This window comes from Myzus persicae, unplaced genomic scaffold, assembly GCF_001856785.1.
Source record: "Myzus persicae strain clone G006 unplaced genomic scaffold, MPER_G0061.0, whole genome shotgun sequence".
Taxonomy (NCBI): domain Eukaryota; kingdom Metazoa; phylum Arthropoda; class Insecta; order Hemiptera; family Aphididae; genus Myzus; species Myzus persicae.
In genome coordinates this window covers 896,592-920,257 of record NW_019103889.1, presented here as the reverse complement: position 1 = coordinate 920,257, position 23,666 = coordinate 896,592, and the positions used below count along the sequence as shown (strand labels likewise).

The following is a 23,666-nucleotide window of genomic DNA, read 5'->3' as shown; positions in this document are numbered from 1 at the left end:
GTGAAAATCTTAAAACAGAAAAACAAACTGACAAACCTTCTGGTGATAAAATAATTTTATCTAAATCTGACTCAAAAGAATCAATTAAATCCAATAAAGGTGATAAAGGCATAGCTAATGTTATTAAAGACGCTCCTATAGTAGATGATTTAATTACTGGAAAGCCTGCATCCGTACCTACTGATACTACACAGATAATAACAACAAAAACCGATACAACTGAAATCACCAAACATGAAACATTAACGGAAAAACATAGTGGGGAGGTTATTGATCTAATTAAATCTGATTCAAAAGATTCTATTATATCAATCTCAAGTGATAAAGAAATAGGTGAAAATCTTAAAACAGAAAAACAAACTGACAAACCTTCTGGTGATAAAATAATTTTATCTAAATCTGACTCAAAAGAATCAATTAAATCCGATAAAGGTGATAAAGGCATAGCTAATGTTATTAAAGACGCTCCTATAGTAGATGATTTAATTACTGGAAAGCCTGCATCCGTACCTACTGATACTACAAAGATAATTACAACAAAAACCGATACTACTGAAATCAAAAAACATGAAACATTAACGGAAAAACATAGTGGGGAGATTATTGATCTAATTAAATCTGATTCAAAAGATTCTTTTATATCAAACTCAAATGATAAAGATATCGATGAAATTGCCAAACATGAAAATATAACTGACAAACATGCTAATGACAAAATGAGTTTAACTAAATCTGACTCAAAGGGATCAAATAAATCCTATAAAAATGATAAATTTATGTTAGAGAAGACCGTTGTTTATGATTCAAACAAACAATTAACTGAGCATTTTGAAGGTGAAATTTCTCAGCATAAAACATTCTCCATTCAATCTAATTTAATTGAAAAGAACTCTGACAACGCCGCTGCTTTCGGAACTTCTATCAATACTTTTTTTGATGACTTTATTGCCGAGCAATGCATTGGTTCTAGTGTGAGATCATCGAATAATATTAATACCGACATTTCATTGAACAGTTTTAAAAATGAATTTATAATTCCCGACTTATGTAATGTAGAAAACTCCGATAATTATTTTAAAGATGAAACCGAATTTGAGCCATTTAATAATATTAATTCCGATACGTCTACATACACCACAGTTGATATTTCGGCTGACACTAATATTCAGGATCCTTCTCATATATCTACTTATCAGAATGTGGATACTTTCTCTCTAAATAAAGATGAAAATGATCGTATTGAGATTAGTCGCTTGGATGATTTGGAAGTTGATACTGTAACGTCAATTGGTAATGATAAATCATCGAATGAACTGAAAGATGCTGCTTTTGAAAAGTCTAATTTTGAATTAAGTGAAAGTTTGTTTGAATTTATGAATGTAACATCTACAACGTTAGGTCATTTTGAGTTTGATCACAGTTTGAATGAATCTGAGGATGTGAATAATTCTTCAATTAATGAGAAGTGTAGTATAGTAGAAGATAATTCTGATTTAAGTAATGAAGATATAGAAAATAGTTTAAAATATCATAAATTAAAAAATATTGTTATTCTTGAGAATGTTGGTACTACATCTCAAACTGACCATAGCGCATCTCCAAATTATTCAATAAATGTTTCTAATAAATTGGATGTTATTGGGAGTGATGTAAATGAAGATAATGTAAGTAAAAAATCGTATGGAATTCGAAGAACAGATATAACTAAATCAGGTTTCAGTTCTTCTAAAAAATCAAAAGATTTTGGAAGTATTAAAAAAGATATTAAATCCAAAGAAATTATCAAAAATGAAAATGTAGGAGTTATGCGTAGTTCTTCATTACGCTCTAATACATCTACAATATCTAAATCATATACGACATCTAATAAATCTAAAATTATGAGATCTGAAAGCACAAAGATTGTTCGTTCATCTTTTGAATCCAAAACATCGATACAAAATGTTAGTGCATTGAGCCAAAGTAAAAGTGTTGGCACCAAATCCACTTTTAACAGATCTTCAAACAGCTTAAGAACAAAGGCTGATACAGAAATGAAAGATTTTAGATCAACGAATTCGTCCAAAAAAATATCACGAAATATTGTATCATCTTCTAAAACTGAATTTGAAACCGTCAATAACAATGAATACAAATCTTCAACTTTCATATCGAAAAACCAATCTTTAAATCAGTCGCTTACAAAAAAATCTAATGTTCGTCAAGAATTGAATACTGAAAGTAAAAACAACCAAAATTTACGTGCAAATGTAACTTCGATAAAAGTTGCTACTAAAATATCAAATGAATCATCGACAAAATCAATTACTACAGTAAATAAAAAAAACTTTTCGAAAATTGAACAAACTCCAGGTACTAAATTGATAGATTCAAAACGTTCATCAAGTAATATTTCAACAAAGATTATACATCCACTTGAATCACAAGATAAAAACATCAAGCTATCAGTAGTAAATAGAACATTAAATAAAAGTCTGAAAAAACCAGAAATAGAAAAACATCGTAAGACAACTGTAAATGAAAAATTAAAAAACAAAGAAGTTATGGAAGTACCCGAAACATCTTCTAAGCCTAAAGTTAAAAGTTATATGGCGTCTACTGAATCTCGTAATAGAAAAGTAGAAAATATTTCTCATGCTCAAAGTAAAACATCTGATGTTTCAACCAAATATCAACGTATAATGTCAGACAAACAAAAAAAAATTCCCACGTCCCCGTCAAGAATACCTATTAAAGACAATTCAATTAAAACGCCGATTAAAAAGAATTTATCACTCTTGGATACACGATCATCATCCATTTCGGACCCAAGAGTCTTAAGCGCACCATCACAAAGAAGTGGTTTTGACTTTATGTCTTCACCTAGAAAAATAAGTCCAACATCATTACCAGTTAGTCCGGCTCACAGATGTTTAAAGGCTGATAAAAAAATCAGTTCAGTGTTAATTACATCAGAAGTCTTCTCAAGCTCCTCAGATCGTGCATCGTCTGTAGAATTAGTATATGAGCAACCAAAACGTTCTCCTAGTTCATCAATGTCCGAACAACAGCCTGCTTCTATAACAGAATCAGTATCATTAGATGATGAGGAAACTACTCATTCTTCAACCTCAGACACCAATCGAGATTCCGAGGTACATAACAATATATTTTTAATACAAACCAACAAATAAACTTTAATACAACAACATTTTCAATTCAAATAAATATACAATTAATATGCATTGCGAAAAAAAAGGTCTTTTAAAATTTTAAATGTGGAAAAATTTGTATGTATTAATTAAACTAATTGTCAGCACATGATAAAGAGTTTTACACAATGCAATGTGTATAAAACTGCAGTAAAAATTACAATTAGTTGGTTTTTACAAATGGGTGACTTTCCCTATCAAGCAGTTCATATTATGATGAATTTTATTATCATAATAACTTATTGTATACATTTTTTGCGTACATATATACATACATAATAATATAATATAATATATACGTAAAAAAAATTTAACTGGTATTTTTATTTATTTAAACTGTAAGGATGACTTAGGGGAGCTAAGAAACAACATATGTGTCTTAAATCTACCTTTAAGTCCAAGGACCTGAAACCTGTCGTTTATTTATATTGTTCTTCGGAAAATACGACTTAATGCCACTATATACAAATCAATCAAGTATATAAACAATTTCTAGTGTAGAAATATTGAATACTTTGTATACTTATAAAATAGATTACAGCAAACCCCTAAACCAATCCTCTAAGGCTTAGAGTCTAAGCTATAGTCTTTTCCACGAGAGAACATGCCACATAATTACAAGAATGGGTCAGTTCACATATTGACGGCAGCCGATTACTTTTGTCTTATGCACCACGGTCGGTCGTCGTCTGGGATATTTGGCAGCATGGAGTGGATGCGACAGCCTGGCAGGTCGACGGACCTCATTTTACATGCCCAGAACTGGCATGTTATTCTCTCGTGGAATAGTTTATACATAAAAAAATGTTCACAATATGGGTACCACCCTCGTGGGTATGTAAAATCAAAAATTTAAAGATGAATGCATGAATACATGCATCGTAGATGTAAGTACCTCCAGTGTATATATACTCCTTAGTGCCATTGTTTCAAGGCAAGAAATTGATTTTAGAGATCCATTTTTTTTTTAACATTTACAATAACATGATATTATAATCTTGATGTATTAATAAATGCCTTTTTCTCTCTATATTTTTAAAAGCACCAAGAAAAGGTGGAAATGCTTGAACTTCCTAGAAAAGTGAAATATCTCTCCAATTGAGCATATTCAAAACTTACAAAGATTGATAGATGCTTATATAAATCGATAGATATGTGTGACAACCATTCTTGTATTTAATATTATTTATGCCGTTACCGTATACGTGTTTATAACAGAATACAATTTAATGAATAGTTTTAAAAAGAATATTAAATTCAAAATCTACAGGAATGTATGAAAATCATTCATATATAGATAATATATAGTCATATATAGATTATTAGTACTATAGTGAATAATAGCACATCAAAATTACATAGTAAAAAATAAAAGTTGTAATCGTAAGAAATACGTTTTAAAAAATGTAAAATATATATAACACAGCATATTAAACACTAAGCAGAAAAAAGTTTAATAAATATTCTCAACTTAATAGTCAATAAGCCGGTTATTTTAAATATTAAAACCTTGACCCTAAGTTTTAGAGTTTCTTTGCATTAAATTCATTGACTTTTAATATTAATTAGTAAAGACACTTGATTTGTACGTAAAATATCTAAAAAAATATAGTATTGCCTTAGTAAATAAGTAATGCAATTACAATTTTGTAGAATTAACTTGTTAGGTGCAGTGTTGAGACTAACCTAGATAAATAGTTGCAAGTTATTTAATACATTATTATCTAGGATAAAAAAAATTCAACTATGAAGATAAATTTATCTAGATGAGTAAATTTGTATTACTAATTATATTTTTATATTATGAATAGTTCTTAACAAACATACTTACATAAGTTATAAAAAAAATTTTATATAACCCTAAACAAAGTGTTATTTAAAATTATATTATTATACGTATTAAATATTTAATTTTAAAAATGTATAATTGATTAATACTTTTCACTAAAAATGATGTCTATTACAACCTTTAATTTAGACATATTATCTGTTTCTACACCATGTTCAAATTTCAAATAGAAGTGTGGTGTAATCTTAAAAAGTTAGAATTAAAAAAATATATAAAAAAAAATTTTTTATCCAGATAAATTTTGATTCAGTTATCTATAATCTTTATCTAGATAATTTGTAGTCCTATTTTCTTTATCAATATCTTGGTACAAAAGTACCTATCTAATCCTAACACTAGATAGGTGACTAATGTTCACAATTTATTAGGACTATGTGATGAGGAGGACCAATTAAAAAGAAATATATTTTGAAATGTGGTAGAGCTTTAAAATCTCTTTTTATAATTCTAAAAAAGTTTTAATTTTTATAAACTCGTTATTTCATTTAACTTTACATTATTTCCACAGATAAACTCAAACATTTTTGACGATTCATCAATAGAGTTGCATTTAGTATTGAGGAAACCTAATCAATTTTTATTATCTGATGAAATGTCCGAAGAAAGCCAAACAAGCTTACCCCAGATTGCAATAACTGCGTATGAGTCCAACGAGGAAGACATTGAAGTAACAAATCTATTAAATGGAGTGAACGAGGAAAATATTGTTAAGATACATGAACCACGATCAGTTTCTCCTAAACCAAACAGGCATAAATCAAGAATTATATTGAAATCTCCTATCACTACACATTTACAAAAGTCACTTTCTCCTTGTTTGTCGGATTTGAATAGCTGTACAGATGTTGAAGTTATGTCAGATTCAGATGAGGAAAAGTTTTATGTACGAACTTCTAATCTTACTCCAGGTCCTATAAATTATTTCATTCTAACAGATGTGGAAGACTTAAGTGAAGATGAAGGATATGAAAAAAACAATAAGGTTATAGAAGAACTTACTGATACTGAACATTTCACAGATGATAAAGGAATAATCAATGAAGTTGAATACACTGAACAACCTTTGGAATCAATGCCCTATTTTCCTCAGCCACACAGAGAAATTTTATTTCACTCGAAAGATGGAACAGTAAGTGCATTATCACCAACAGAAGAATCCAACCCTATATGGCTTAAATCTCCAAATGAAGAAGTTAAAGGCTTTGAATCCGAGGAAGAAATTATAACAGTTGAAGAACATGGGGATACAGAGTCATATATTAAAAACAATAATAATACATATTACCATGATATAGATGTAGGTGTAGTGGAATCTGTGGAAACTGTTAAACAAGATCGATGTAAACATAAATATAAAAATCGAGTATTAACATCAAAAAAAAATATAACGCCTGAAGCAGAATGTGGTAAAAAACGATATCGAAATAAAAACCGGTGCAATTCAGAGATTGAAGAAAACTTTGAAAAACGTTCTGAAGAAAATAAGAAAAAAACACTATCAAAGGTCATGTCAGAACCCACTCTCAGCAATGTGGCCATTCCTAAACAAAATCAAAATATTAAGACAAATAAAATCAGCAACCAAGAAAATAATAATACGTTTGTGATACATGACAACAGAAATGGTTTTAGCATTTCTATTGACTTTCAAAGCCAGAACTCGGTATTATTAAGCGTTGGTAGGGATTACGGAAATTTATCAATGAGATGGTTTAATGATGGAATAATGACAGGTAGGGCCATATCAGATTATAATAATGACAATATTTTAGAGCCATTAGAACCAGGATATCATATTAAGAGTAGCTTGTATGATTCAAAACGAGAATTTGAAGTAGATTTATTTACATATGGAACAATTAAAACCTTTCAAAATAGATATTTTACGTATATTGCTGTATATACTGTCGTTCAGCCTGTAAGCATAGTGCAGTTATATATAAATAGACCATTACAAACACAAATTACAATGGTCAAGAATCCTCTGGTAAAAGTATACTCCCTAAAAGACAAATTTACAAGTATAGAAAGATTACACCCTTCGCCTGTTACACGACTATCAGCATTCAAAATGTTTAGCCAAAAAGAAACAAAAAAAAACACGGAGCAGAAGACAATTAATTTTGAACCTACAAAACATGTCTCTGATGTAATAAATATTTTTGAAAGTATGTGCGGTAGTCCAAAGTTGAGACGAAAATTCAACTTCAAACAATTATCAAATTTGAATAGTAATATAAGGATATGTGATTTAAATCAAAAATGTAACTGTAAGAATATCAAAAAAAAAACCAAAATAGGTAATTACCAACTATATTATAAAAAAGGTGACGGACTAAACTAACATTTAAATACATACTATGTAAGTCACAAAATAAAAATGAATTGAGTCACTAAATAATCAAAAATATATTGAATAACATTCTATTATATACAATTTAATAATAAAAAAATGTTTAGCGTACTAATAATGGGTTATACACAATTTAATACGTTTAATTTACAATTACAAATATTTGAAATGCCCCGTCTTTAAAGTTTTATTAAACCATTGTGCGAAACAGCATGACTATATTAATATCTTACAGCTAAAATACTAATATTATATTAAATATAACCAATTTTGTTTTCGTAAATATTGTTTAATTTTAAATTATTTTATAGGGGATGAAGCCAATCAAACTCAACAACAAAATGCAAAGTCTATAGATAATTCTGGTGAGTCCTTAATTGATAAAGAATTTTAAAAAATTATATACCAAACACATTACACAATTATACGTAAACTTGCAAAAAGGATTAAACAAACCGTATTTCCAAGTGAAATTAACTAAACGCCAATTCCCTGCTTTGCTCAATGTACTGGTAATTATTTAATATAACCAAATGGCTTTTTTAGAATAACAAAACACTGTTAATGCTTAAAAATAAATATTAAACCTATGACATTTTGCACTAATACGTTTTGTTATGCGTTGTTTTAACATTAAACATTTTTAAATCAAAATAACAGATTGTATTTACTAGACACTAGCAATTACTTTTAAGTGAATTTAATTAATTGATGATTTTAATGAAATGAAAACATTTGAATTTAAATTATATAAAAGTATAAAAATATATTATAGAATAGCATAATTGAATATATTAATATGTATATATATTTGGTTTGATTTATTTTTCGTTATGTAAATAATTTAATGAAAATAACATGACCCTTAGATAATTTTTCAAACGAATTATTCAGCCACAACAGGTCATATTATTTTGACAATATATTGATCAATACAGCAATTAGCCACAGTAGAGAAGAACTTGCAAAGTTAGTAAAGGCCGTAGAAATTTTGGAAAATAAAGTCGAAAAGCAAGAACATATTTTAACAAATAATTTTCAAACCGAAAAATCAGATTCGGAAAGCTCATCTGATGGAGTTGGTAGCTTAGACAATGTTCAAAAAAAGATTTATCGACTATTAAATGATGTTCAAAATCAAGAAAACCAAGTACGACATTCGTTAAGTGACATTATGCAAAAAATAAACTATTGTGGGTTTCCAAAACCCAAGGAAATTCAAGGGCCAAGTTTTCGAGGCAATTTTAATACAGCGAGCTTACCATATAGATGGTGGAATAGATCTATGCCTAGTTTGCCGTTGTCAGAACGGCATGTATTTCTATCTGGTTCACAAGACTCATTATCTGAATCATTTCAAATATGTTATTTTACTCCCAAGAAGAAAAAAAAATCAGTATCAAGAATGTCAAAGAATCAAAATTCTGGTTATTGTATATGGCTACCACACAATATAACAGGTGAGGTGTATTGTTTTCGGGTGTGAAACTGGATTTTTTTATAACAATAAGCTACTAACTGCTATTTCCTTATTTCCTTTAAAATTCCTCACATTAAAAAAAAATAAAATAGAAAATAGAAGTAAGAAAGTTTATGTATAACAAATTAATGTATAACTTTTTGAGACATAATCGTTTTCAGAAAACGATCGTACTCAAATAAGACCATTAATGGTTAGAACTCCATCAGAAAATACAGTGCCCGACGATTATGAACATTTGGATGAATGGAAACCGGTTGATTATTCAAAAATATCTCCAGATACTGTACAAGAAAAGTTAAAGACAATGTTGAGTGATCCCGGTAACCATGATGAAACTCTTACAAATTTGCTTATTGATATGCTAATTGAACAAGAAACTGCTAAATTAGCGGCTTCCGGAGAATTATCTTCCGGATCTTCTGATTCAGATCCACATGAAACTCTAGATGTCGAACAATTATCAGATTGTCCTTCCCCTGTCCCAATAATATCCTCTCCAAAAATTCGCAGAAATGGAGTAGGTGGTTCTCAAAGATTATCAGTACACCAAAGACCAACATTTAGAGAAATTCACAAAGATGATAGTGAATCTGATAACGATAATGAATACATAGTAACCGAACCTCCGGAGAAATTACCCGGCAGAAAAGTAACATTTCGATTAGAATCAGAAGACGATGAAATTGTTTACCCAGGACAAAGTGACAGTGAAAATGATTTAGAAGACTGTGGTGTGTCTATGTCTGCTATTAATCAAGCAAGTATCATAGAAGATATGAAACTTGAAATGGATACAGATGTAGGAGAAAAAACATTAAAGAGGGTAGAGAGAAGATTTGAACGTATGGCTTCGGAAACATTAGAAGATAGTCCGATCGCTAAACAAGCTGTTGAAGGAGAATATCATAGAATAATTTCCCAATTATCAAATGAAGAGGTCGATGTTGCTAACCAAATATGGGATGAAGCCGGTAAATTAAATTACATTTAGAAGTTAAATTCAATAATAACGCTTCTTTCAATACTAACAATAGAAAAAAGAGAGAATGGTATAGTAAAGTTGACAGTAAATTGTATATTTTGATACTACGATTTCGATGAAATAGATTTATTTATGTACTCGTATTATTGTATATCAAATTATAAATCAGCGTATAACAAAACAAAAAATAGCACTATAAAATTAGGCTTCTTTGTAGATGTTTGATCTACAAAACATATTTTTTTTCAATTTAAAATGTAATCCATATAACATAAATATCCTAGGACTTGATCTTTTTGGCGAGTTTGTGTTAGTTAGTTAACCATTGTATAAATAACCAATATTCTAATCCTGTATTTTGTTTGTATGTATTTGTGTGTACAGAGCGCAGCCCAGAATTAACAACTAACGCCAACAACTTAGCACTTCAAAACTCCGTAGATAAAATCCCACCTAAACCAAATCCTAGACTTTCCATTGACTGTAGTATGACGTCATCATTAGATGAAGATGATGAAAACTATACTACAAAAAAACAATTTTGGGAAGAAATAACCAAAACTAATCAACCTCCTCTACCAAAACCTAGATATAGTATTTCATTACCAATCAACAATTCAAAAAGACCCGTAATAAACAATGCTTCTTTAGAACTCTTCGAAAATTCATTCGGTGCTTCTGATAATGCAGAAGTACCTGAAATGATCAATAATCTAACGACAAGTAACCAAACTACAGAAAAAATTGTAGTTTCTGAGTTCACTTGTCTGAAATCGGAATGTCTCGATGAACAACTCCGTACATCAAAACCAGAAGATCATAATGATGTTAAAGAAACCAAACGATTAGATTCTGAAACTGAATATATTATTAAGTATGGAGAAGAATCATTAGCTTTTGAAAATGAAGGCTTCCAGGAAGAAGATGTTTTTGATGATAAAGTTTCAGCTAAAAAAGAATACTCGCAGGGTTCAAATAAAAAAAAAATGGACCCAAAAACTAGATCAATGTCATTACCATCTCATCAAACTGAACATATTTCCTCTAAAAAATATATTCAACAAATTAAGCCTCAAATGGAAGGCATACAAATGGAACAAGAATCTTCACCTGAACACAAATCATTGAAAAACACAACCCGTCAACAATCACCAAGCCAAGAAGTTCTTATTAACCGTCAAATTCATAAGCACATATTTTCCAATGAATTAGATGAGCAAATAGATTCATTAATACCAGAAGAAAAATATTTAGGCTTAAAATGTGAAAAAAGTGTATCGACGAATTCGATGCTAACGTCATCTGATAAAATATCTGGAAATACAAGTGGAAAATCAATTACAAAAACCGAATCTGCTGAATCATCTGTACTTGATGATTTACCAGAAGAAATAAAGATAAATAAAGTTATTTCTAAACAATCAAAAGACAAAAATTCGTCAAGTTTAACCCAAGATCAAATTGATGAAATTCCTTCGGACACTTGTTCATTTATTGAAGAAAAAGAAAAATCCATTTTACATACTGAATCAATTGATTCTTCAATGATTGATGATGAATTACATAACGAAATAGAAAACGAAAAAGAAATGTATTCAGAGATTGTGCCAGATCGTATTATTCACACTCCCGAAGAACACATTCCTGATACAATATGGGAAGTCACTCAGCTCGGAACCGACGACCAAGAATTAGAGAACATCGATGACAAAGATCAATGTATTTTCCATCAAAATTTTGTTCAACAAGTTGATTCTAAAGAAAGTTTTGAAACCCCAAAAAAAGAAATGACTGGAGAACTGGCTAGAAATATAGCAGAGCAATTAATTAATGAAATTGAAATCGAACTTACAAAACGTCATGATGTGTTGGCAAACTTACATCATTTAATGATGTCACCTGATCAATTTCAACAACTGGAAAATAGTGGTTATTTAGATATGGAAGGAGAAGATTTGCAGTTTAAAATTATGGAATCAGTATTAGCAAGAAAGTCCAGAGACCAATTGAAAAGTATTTCAAAACACGATACAATTACTTCAAGTATTGAAATTACCGACGAAGACTTGAAAAGTAGTGGTTTTGAGATCGAATACGAAGGATTGACGAAATCACGTTTCACAGAACATATTATTCCAGAAAGTGATTATGAAAAATCGAAAACAAATCCCTCTAATAAAAACCCAGATATGTTTGATGAATCTCGACAATCTTCACATGATGAAAAAGAAAAATATTATAAAGAAGCAAAAGATAATATTATTATTGAAGCTTATATAAAGGAACACCAAAACGAAAATGATAAACGAATAGAATCTCAACAAAAAGATATTTTTTCAAGTGGGCAAATTGATCATAAATTAATCTCCCAAAAACACAACAAAGATACTAAAACCGATGTTTTTGAAAGCAAGATAATCAATGAAAATGACCAAAAAATAGAAACACAAGAACTCGGATCACATTATAATTCTAATGATGGTAATAATATCCACACTATTCTTAATTCAAGTAAAATATCAAACATTGATAAGGGGAAAAAAATCGATAAGAGTGTTTTGGAAAATAATAGTCATCAAATGCACTCTAAAGAATTCTTTGAAGTAGAAAATAAACAAAATATACACGGGAAAACTGGAAATATTATTACTAACGAAAAACACGTTGATACAGTGATAAAAGATTTCGACGATGAACTAATAAAAGAAAAACAGCACTCAGAAAAAACTACTGACGATGGATTAGAAATATGTAATATTGACCGAGAAGAATACCGAGCAACATCTTGCATTTTGAAAGAAACAGTGAATGATTATAAAAACGAAGTAACATTGATAAAAGATGTTGAGCCATGCTCTTCAAAGTCACTAATCAAGCAATCAAGTGCTGAATCCTTTCCTTCAAAAGATAACTCCGTCCATTCACCAACTTCGCCATCGTCGTCTTCAATTGATATTCGAGAAGAAAAACGTGTAAATTTTGACGCTGTTGTCTTAAGAAAGCCTGATTCGATTAATATAAATAAACTCTCAACAAAAAAACCTGCAGATTCCAGCTCAAGTGATAGCCATTATCATTCGTTTGACCTAACATCATCTAGCAGACCGTGTTCGTCAGACATGGACGGCCTTTTAGCTGGGTCATCTGAGTATGAATCTGCTGTTTCAGTACCGTCAAATGAATACCACACAGCAATAAGTTCGCTGAGCTCGAGAGAATCGATGAAATCACTGGATTCAGAAAGTTCTGGTAACCTTGCTTCAGTGGAAAACAGCGAAGCATCTGAGACACTAATTGCATCAACAGGAGATTTAGATTTTGATCAAGAAGGTACAAACTCAATTTTAGAAGATGAAGATAAAATAGAACCATATGAACAAGAAATACCTATGCATATAATTAGAGGAGAATCCTTACCAATTATAGCAGAATTAACCGAAATGAAGTACAGTAGCATGTATAAAACTCAACCATTTTCTCAACCAGCCATAAATAGTGAAAAAAATATGCAAAAAATGAAAAGATCACATGAAATGACTTTTCATCCAATGCCGAAACATATAACTAGTGATAGTTTATCCGATTCATCATCTCACGAAGAAAAATTATTTTCTAGTGAAGATGCCAGTATGAGTATATCAAGTACAGAAGGCCAAGCAATACAAACTGTTGTTGAAGCAATGAATGGATTTCCAGAATCTGGGACATGCAGTTTTAGTTTCAGCGATGAAAATACAAAATCTGTTGAAACTTCCACTATTCAAAATGAAGATGAACATTATGACAATGAAAACAAATGCGTGACAATAATATCATCTTCAGTACCAGTGGAATACGGAATTTCCCAAAATGTATGTACTCAAATGACGACCAAATCAGAGGAAGTACAAAAAAAAGGACATCGAAGAAATAGTAGTTCGTTTAGTAAGATATTGGTTGAAGACTTAGACATTATCGATAACAAAGAAAGTGTAGATACAGATCAACCCAAGGAATTTACAGCTTATAACCAACACTCGGAACATATTCAAGATAAATCTAAAATAACACTTGAAAATATTTCATCGAGAGATGTGCATGATTTGGAATCAGAAAAAGAAATTCCTTCAATACATGATAAACACAATTTCGATATGCACGGAAGTATATCTGACAAACATAGTTTTGAACACATTGATGATATTGCCGAATCAGATGCCGCTTTTCAAATGGTACCTCATGTATCGCCAGCAATACCAGCTTCTTTACCTCCAACAATACCAGAGGATCCTTTTTCAGAAGACGAGGATGATTTATTAGACGATTCTACGGATACAGTTCCTAATATTATGATAACAGAACATATGGCTCCTTTGATTGATCGAGGTTTTCATTACCCAGACTTGGATCTTGAAGCTAAGGAACTAGAAGTTAAATCATCGACCCCACAAACGCCTGCATCGATAAGTAGTAAAGAATCATCAGATACAGATCAAGGTAGAGAATACATAATAAATGAAGACTATGACCCACACGAAGAACCTTCGTGGACTGGTGAGGAACAAACCATTCTTGAAAAAGTAGAAGAAACAGAGGAAAAAGAATCTGTTTCTTTAAGTGAATCATTCGAGTTGGTGGATAATGTAGAAGAAAAACTTGACAGCTCAGAAGACGAATTTGTAGTAATAGAAGAAATAGGAAAAGAAGCTAAAGAAGAAGATTCTGAAGGAAAAGCCATACAAATTCAAACGAACACAAAAATAATTCATAAAAGTGTAACCAACACGAGTTCGCCTCAACATGAATCAGACTCAGAAAGTCCTGGATCAAAAAGTCAACTTGAATTAGAGTTTGCAAATCAAAAATGGGTTGAACTTCAATTTGAAGATGACAACACTATAAACGAAGTTTATGGATATAATATAGAGTATGAACGACCCCCTCTTGAAGATATCAAAGAAGAAGATACTGATGATTTACAAAGCAGTAAAGTTGGGAGCGTTGGAAGTCAAGTCAGTCATTCAATTGATAGCTTTGGCAGTATGAAAGAATCATTTAGCAGTACTCCAGAAAGTAAAAAATACTTAGGAAAATCATTGGAGAATGATAATATATCAGTGAATTCACTACAAGAGTTTGAAAGGTTAGAACAGTTGGTAAGAATCGAATCAATGAAAGCCAAGTCTTCGGGATCTTTAGCATCAACTACAAGCTCTTCTAATAGCAGAAAGGATGATTTATCATTAGCTTCTCTTAAAGATTTTGAAACAATAGAGGCAGCTTGTTTTAAAACTGAATTAATTGAAAATAAAGCTTTAGCCACCGAAAAATCATTAGATGACGAAGATATGTTTAAAATCAATGAAATTATAAAAGAAGCTGAGATCAATTTAGAACAAAACGAAGATAATTCTGAAAAACATGTATCAGAAGATGATAATTTGACTAGTACAGAATCACTTGACTTAAAAACAATTGTTACCGAAATGAAAGTATCAGCTTCTCTTGAACATATCTCAAATACTGGTTTTATGGAAGGGAAACAAAATGATTATGATGACTGTATGAACTCAAGTGTTTCAAGTCGTGGCTTTAGTAGTCCAATTATGGATGATCATTCAAAAGAGTCATCGTACAGAAACAGTTTAATTTTAGGTAGCAATGACTCACTAGGTCCAATAAGTTCCACGTCGACGAATGCCACTTACCACTGTGAAACTGGATCCAACATGTCTTCTAGTTTCACAAGTGGAGGTTCAAATACTATGGTGTCCAGTATGGAAGGCCTTGACAAAACTGGAAGCAAACATGATTGGTTTGACGAACACGAAACTTTTGAAACATTCAAAAAGGATCCAGATGGAACAGAGTTCACCCATAAAGTCATACGACTGCCAGCTGAAATGCACAAAGTAACGGCAAAAGGACCCGAAAAAGAAAAAATTATAGAAGATTTTGTAGAATACTTTTCACCTGGAGAATTCCAACAGGATATGGAACGTACAGATGAGCATGGAAATATATTTGTTACACGAATTGTACAAAAACGAATGGTTTTTGATACCGAAGAACTAGCAAGTAAAGGTGTTTCTGAAGACGAATTAAACGAATGTTTAAGAAAACTTTCTAAAGACTCCAATAATGGATTTGAAATCAGTAAGAAAACTTCAACACACATTGCAGGTATTACGTCCATTAGATATATAATATAGGTCATCTTCATCTGTACAAATAAAGTCATTGTATTTTTCTCAACTATTCCAATTCTATTTCTTCTTAAACCTATATTTTAATAACCATTGCATGCTTTTAAAATAACATTTCAATTGAATATTTGAATTTTCAATAACAATTTTTCAATAATATAACACTTTCAAATACCAATGTTTTAGATAAATAATATCATTGAAATGTTATAGGGTCGTCTGAAGAGATAAGAGGACCATCAAAGTATGATACAAAACAAGGTAAATAATTCAAATAAATAAAAAATGCATGAAACAAAAATAACTTTAATTTATAAAAAATTCCTACTATGTAGCTCAGAGAATTAGATGAAAGCAGGGGCGTCTCCAGGCGGGACGAAGGGGTCAGCCCCCTTCTCCCTAGTGGCTTTTTAAAAAATGTCTGTTGTTTATGGTTAATTTTTTTGTAACTTGACTTAAAAAACTTTAAACTTTAACTGAACTGAATTTTCTTATTTCATTAATATTAATAATATGTTATATAAATTATTAATTATTTAAGCATATACATTCTAATTACTAATTATAAATTAAATGATAACATTTTAAAACATTGATATCAGGTATATGTATACATTACTGTCTTAATATTATGTCTAGTTAAAAATTTCTGTACGCGACCTTTTGAAGGATGACGCACCTACTGTTGTCTCCATCCTATAATGCGTATTGCGTAACATCGAATTTTAAGCTCAGAATAATCAATTTTACTCTCGTTGTTTTTGATATTCGAGTTATTTTACACCGTAATAAAATTTAAAGGTGTGAATAATATTTAAGGCCTCACACAGATATTTTTTGACATTTTTTTATTTTTATTTTAAAACAAGTTGTAAGCAGTTTATAATTTTAATTTTTTTTTTACCTTGTAAAATCCCTACCATAACTTGTTTGAAAATTTAAAAAACTCCTGCTTAGTGAAATTCTTAACATTAAATTTTATAATAGGGCAATAATTCAATAAAATATTATTAATAATGTAGGAAAATAGATTATTCTAAGCCCGAAATTTACTATATTTAGCATTGGAGACAACACTTGTGATGTATGACATCCTCTTAAGACATAGGTACTTACAATAATAAATATTTATTTCATAACAACTAATTTGCAATTTAAAACTATATGCAAAGAAAAAGTTTAAACTTTTAATATTCGTCTACCCTCCCTAACTCCCCCACAAATTGGTCTTGGGACGTCGTTGTATAGAAGATATAATTTGTTTAATATATCTAAATGTATAAATAGTAAAATCTAAATATTATCTAAATGTATAAATAGTACCTACAGTATAAACAATATCTACATGTATATATTTAAATAGTATACGCATTTAAACAAAAATACAGCTGAGTCTCGATAAAATCGAATGTCAAAGGAAATAAAAATAAATTCGACTTATGTATTTTTCGAGTTATCTACCTCAAATCAGAGCAGTAGACACAGGGAGTTGGGAGTTAGACCCCCCCCCCTCACAACATGGAAAGTATATAATTGTACTTATTATATGACATTTTTATGATAAACCCCACATCCCCCACATTAAATTCCTACCAATGGCACTGCCTCAAATACAACTTAAAAATACTCCAATTATCGAGACTCGACTATACTAATATTGCGCATTAGATGAACAAGCTCGATCAGAGCTAATATAAAATAGTAATTTAGAATTTAAGTAGTACTTATCTTAGTAATTAGATATAGATGCTTTTTTGTGGTGATTGGTAGAGTTGCAAGTGGCCGCATCAAAACCGGAGTTGAAGTGTGAAATTAGTATGGACGACGATACAGAAATAGATCTACGCGAGCATGACTGGCGCTTTCAACATCAAACAAATACCGGTTAATAATCAAATTATTAAATAATACAACTTAAAAAAGAAAAATTTAATTGACAAATATTTTAAAAGCATTTATCTCATTTGTCCACATTAATTTAATTTTCTACATAAAAAATTAACTTCCTATATAATGTTTTTTTATTATTCAATACCATAGAATTATAATACTATATATCAGTGTTTCCCAAATTTTTAATCCAACCGACATCCATCCACTTAAGAGTATTTTAAAAATGACTGAGGATCCCATAATAAAAATAACTTAACCTAACAATATACTATTATGTAATAACAATTAATTCGCAGACCCCCTTCGGTGTACCCCTAGTGGGCCCGGCCCACTGGCCATAGTTTGGGAAATGCTGCTATAAATCAACCACATTCATTTTGCATTATCTTAATTAATAATATCATTGATTATAAATACTAGTTTATATAATCAATGATAATATCATGAAGGCTCTTAGAATATTCCTCAAATAAATCAATAAATCATACTTTATAGCTATATCAATTAAAAAAATCAGTTGATATGATTAACCTAAAACATTAAAAATACTTTTACATACATAAGTGTTATTTATTCAGAATGCTCAAGGCTACTTACTTGTACGCTTAAATTAGGTATTTTTTTTTTTATTAGCTATTAGTATACAACTATGACAGCTCGTATTTATACAAGTAATTTGTTTTTTTTATGTATTTAGTATTTTTAGAGTTTTCAAGTATGTATAGAAACAAAATATTTACATACCTTATTTGTGCCATTTAATAACTTTCCTGTAGCTACACTAAATTTTAACTCTAAATACAATAGTCTATATATCAATATCTATATTAATTGGGTTAGTATTTTTATAAAGGTAAACTAATATCAATACACTTGAATACATTTTACTACCTGTATATAATGAATAACTATAGGTTTTATATACAATGCACATAGCTGTTTATAATAGTTTATACATCCATATGAGTAAATATTCAATAAAACCAAGGCACATTTCTTCAATGCCATAAAAAAATTAAAAGTTTAAAAAAATAAGTCATAATTTTAATAAATACATAATTTAAGCATAAAATGTAATAAGCAAAAAGCATTTTTAATAAATCCCCTTAGAAATGGATTAGCTACTGAAAGATATATAATAACTCAAGAGTTGATATTAAACACTGTTGAATTATTCTGAATACATTAAAATGTATGCAATTAAGTAATCTATACTTATGCAACTTTGGTATTGGTGTCTACATATCTAAGAAAAATAGCTACCTTCATAGGTACATTACCTACTTAGACATAGTTTTGAACCAACATAAATATAAATGTACATGGTACATATAGTTTGCATCACTTAAATGTTTCATTTTATTATTATATAATAAACTATAGAATGTGTATAATATATACAAGTCAAAGGCTTAAGACGTTATTCATAATAATATTAACAAGTGATTGTAAAATAAACAGTAGCACCATAATCCTTAACTAAGAATATAAAATAATATTAATAATAATAACTTACAAACTATCAGCAATATGTTTATTGGAATAAGTTGCATTTAATTGTCATGTTTAAATATTATGATAACATTGGTGGGTACCTTACATAACTTAATCACATGCTATAAATGCAATATAAAAGTTTTTTTTTAATACCTAGTCTGGGTCTTCAACAAAAAACAAGGATATATCAACCTTCAGGAGATCTAAAACTTTTTTTAATTTCTCAGGCAGTCAGGCCACATTTGTTTTAAAAACATGTATTAAATGATTAAAAAATACATGCTATGATAAAATTTGTGAGCTTCAAATAAAGACAGGACGGGCAATAGATTGAAGAAATTTGACCTACTGTATTGAAAGAATACCTCAAATCTGTAGTGTTTTGAAAGAATTTAACTAATTATTTTACCTTTTTGGAACAACTAACCAAAACAGTTCCTTAGTTTGTTTTCAAATAATTTCTTTAGAATTTAAAGACCTTGAACCCTGTACTTATATATACTCATATTATTATGCAATGCAACTTTCATAAATAAATTACATACAAAAAAAAACTTTAAAATTGTATCATAAGTAGTACTATTTTAGTACATACCTAGATACCATACCCAGTTGTAGAGAGAACTAAACACTCATACAGTAATTCCTTACAAAGATATATTGATCGATTTTTTAATTCTATCTTCGACCCTCCGTCAAAGATGAAGCAAAACTCTACTATAAGCGGTTTCACAGTAGGTTACTGAATCATCCTAACCCTCTTATAAAAAATCTAGTAGTCCCTTCGATCCCGGGTAACCCCTTCAGATGTCTCAAACGTAATTGGTGTCGTGACCTGCTAAATGCTTGATTCCTAGATCAAATTTCTCCTAATAAACTAAACAAAATAGGTAGTGTCATCAATGGGTGGCTTCTTCCGTCATATTACTCATGTGTTTTTTTTTACTCTTATCTAATTCGCTTATTATTCTACGAATAGATTGTAAATATCTAGTAAAAATAAAAAAATAAATAAAAAAATCTTCCACCCATGGTACCTACTCAAATACTGCAATATATTTCCTATTAAGTTACATAATTAATAATTTACATTGTACCTACCCACGTACTTAAATTAATTTTAGCATACTATGCACAGTAAGCTTTTTCAAAAAATCATAGTACAAGTGCTTACTACCAACAACAAATTGCAATAAACTTCTCAACATTTATTACAATTATTCATCATTCATCAATATTATATAGATACATAAATTTTTTTTTTTTAATCTTACCTTAACCACAATATATTTTAAACATTATAATTTACAGATTTTAAATTTTGTATAATAGAATTAGATATTTACAAAATACATACATTAATGTCAAAACTATAAACTGAAGATGAATCATTTTTGTTTTAGAAACTGATGACATTACAAAGCCAAGTACATCAGGATGGTATGTATATAAGTGTAAAATAGTACAATATTAAAATACTAAATAGTAAAAATAATTAAAATAATGAAATATAAACAATTTTACTAGTTCAGACATAATATTAAGTTATCCCGGGAAAACCCAACAGAAAAAACCCATGGAAAAAATTTATCATTTTCGTTGCCATTTTGTTTAAACCTGTTTAAGATAGTAGTACAACAAATTGCCCGTCAAATAGTTTTTTATTCAATTCACTGTTTTCATGATTACAATTTAAAAATTTATATTTAAGTGTTATAAAAAAACACAAGAACTTAAAGACTGTTTACTATTTATTGTAAGTAAATAACGTTTTACTGTGAGATTACAAAATAATAATATCTAATCGCCTAGGGCTTAGCGCCATTTTATTATTAATTACATCCACATAACACATTGAGGAGTAGGTATGTCCCGATGAATAGACATCAATGGCAGTCCATTTAGCCTATCCTTAATACAAAACAAATTAAAAATATACTGTATAGTTGGGTTATAACTTTTATTTAATAAATATGTCCTAAATAACTTCATACAAACTACAAAGTTAATCTTAGATAAGTTTTCAACCTTTTTAAGGTCGAAAGCGAAACCATAGAGTAAGAATATGGGTCAAAACCCATATTCTAGGAATAGCTGTAGATACTGGCATTGTAAATTGATATTTGATAACAACAAAACTCACGATATATTATCGTATTATAAAATTTGTTTTTCTTAATCATGTACAACATAAAATTTAACATGTACGAAACACGAGTCAGCGGGAAGGGCCTGGACCCCATGGCTTCTCCTCCCCCCCTTAAATACGTCACTGTACCCCAGCATGTACATCCATATAAAGATATAGACATTGAGCCAATTGACTTTAAAACAGACATCAATGATCATTCTCTAACTGGGTGTCGCGTCCTATAATAATTATTAAGGACCGCCAACACGTCATGATGATACTCATTCAGCATTCATGTACATCAGTCTTACCTAATCTTAGGCATTACAAATTTTCATTTTCACAACTATTTAAGGATTAATAAAAATATATATATTAACTTAGGTAATATGTTATAAGCCCCTCCTTAGAAAAATTGTCTGGATTTAACACTGCGTCGACGGTGGCCGGTCAATCATATTGTCCGATTGTCGTGTTTATATTACAATATATTCACAAAACTACATTAGAATAATAATTAATAAATAAATAACCATGTTGGATGTTAACTTATTTTGCTATAAAACTCATACTAAAATTATATGAATCGTTATGTAAACTTCTTACCCACCTAGCCATCTCATAACATTATTAAAATATTTATAACTTTTACCTTTTAAATTCATTAAATAGGTAAAGAAACTAACTACTGTCCATATACATATAGGTGGGTACTATAACTATTGGTCAGGGGGTCACCAAATGGCAACTGGTGAACTAATTTTATCTAGTCAGAAGGACAACAATTAATTTTGTTCACTATTATTTCTGGTTGTACCTAGTTAAAATGTTTTTATTTGATTGTTTTGATTTTGCCTTTCTTTTTTTGGATAAACATATACATCATATTGTTATGACCCAAGAAAGCTTACAAACGTCGCCCTATAAAATATTAATTGGTGATCCCTCATCCCCACTAAACTGTACAGTACAGTTCCCTGGTTATAGCGACAACAGAAGACCTTTAGAAATTGTTTTAACTATTAACTTGCTGTACTGTATATAGCCTATTATGAACTCAACCATAAAGGTTAGGTTAAACTACCTACCTACCTAATATATGGACTAAGTACCTTAATGCAAAATTAAAAATAAACAATACATATATAATATATATATTGTTAATGACTAATGATAGGTAATCGGTTTATTATTTTCAGGACTGGAAAATCGAAACCAAAAGAAAATGTATCTGAACTGTAAAGTCAATAAAATATGATTTTGAATTTTAATAATTGTATACATCACTATTATTATTAGAAAATGTTATTAAATAATGTAAAAACATTTAGTAGGTAAATCTGAAAAAAAAATGTAAATGGAAAGCTACATTCCAATGAATATTTGAATACATGTACTTACTTAAAGTATTAATAAATATAATAAGTTACTATCATCATTTAGGTACCTACCTACTATACCTATACCTAGAAATACCAAATAATTCTATGTTGCAATTTAATTAAATTATAAAAGTAGGTACCTACATTAATGTTCGTACCTATATAATTTGCGTATTTCTGAATATTTATTTTTTAAATAATGAATTATTATTTAGATAATTATTATAATAATATTATGTTATATGTATTCAAATATTTCATATGATATTGAAATTAACCATTTTTATTTATGTTATATCGCTTAACATTTGTCTCTTGTTTGTCTTACAAATACTTTACTATATATACCTATACCTACATGGCTACATCTAGAAGTTAGTCAATACCTATACCTATATTTTATACATATAATAATATGTATGTATAATAAAATATATACATATTATTATTATTCATATTTATCCCATTATTATAACTTACTATTGATATTTTTATTTGAACTACAAAATAATTTATTGTTACCTATTTTATGTCATATTTAACTTAATGAAATTTTGTCATCTTGTATAAAATTTACTTTTAAATAAAATGACAGCCCATTGCAATTAAAATGAATAGGCAAAAACATATTGTTATTGTATCTATATAGGCTGTGCGTTATTTTTGATGAATGAATATGATGCTTTTAATAATCATTAAATGTGTTTTTTTTTTGAACCT

The 23,666-nt window shown here is 29.3% G+C and overlaps 1 protein-coding gene across 1 annotated transcript; it reads left to right on the top strand.

Annotated features, from left to right (window-relative positions):
- The first annotated feature begins 690 nt into the window (after positions 1–690).
- On the top strand, positions 691–22,859 carry LOC111035930. The gene is made up of 8 exons (XM_022317764.1): positions 691–3,134; positions 5,549–6,773; positions 7,705–7,758; positions 10,243–16,020; positions 16,257–16,304; positions 17,814–17,927; positions 20,837–20,873; positions 22,764–22,859. The coding sequence occupies exons 1-8, from the start codon at positions 717–719 to the stop codon at positions 22,804–22,806; spliced, it is 9,717 nt and encodes a 3,238-aa protein (XP_022173456.1). The 5' UTR covers positions 691–716; the 3' UTR covers positions 22,807–22,859.
- Positions 22,860–23,666: the final 807 nt, after the last annotated feature.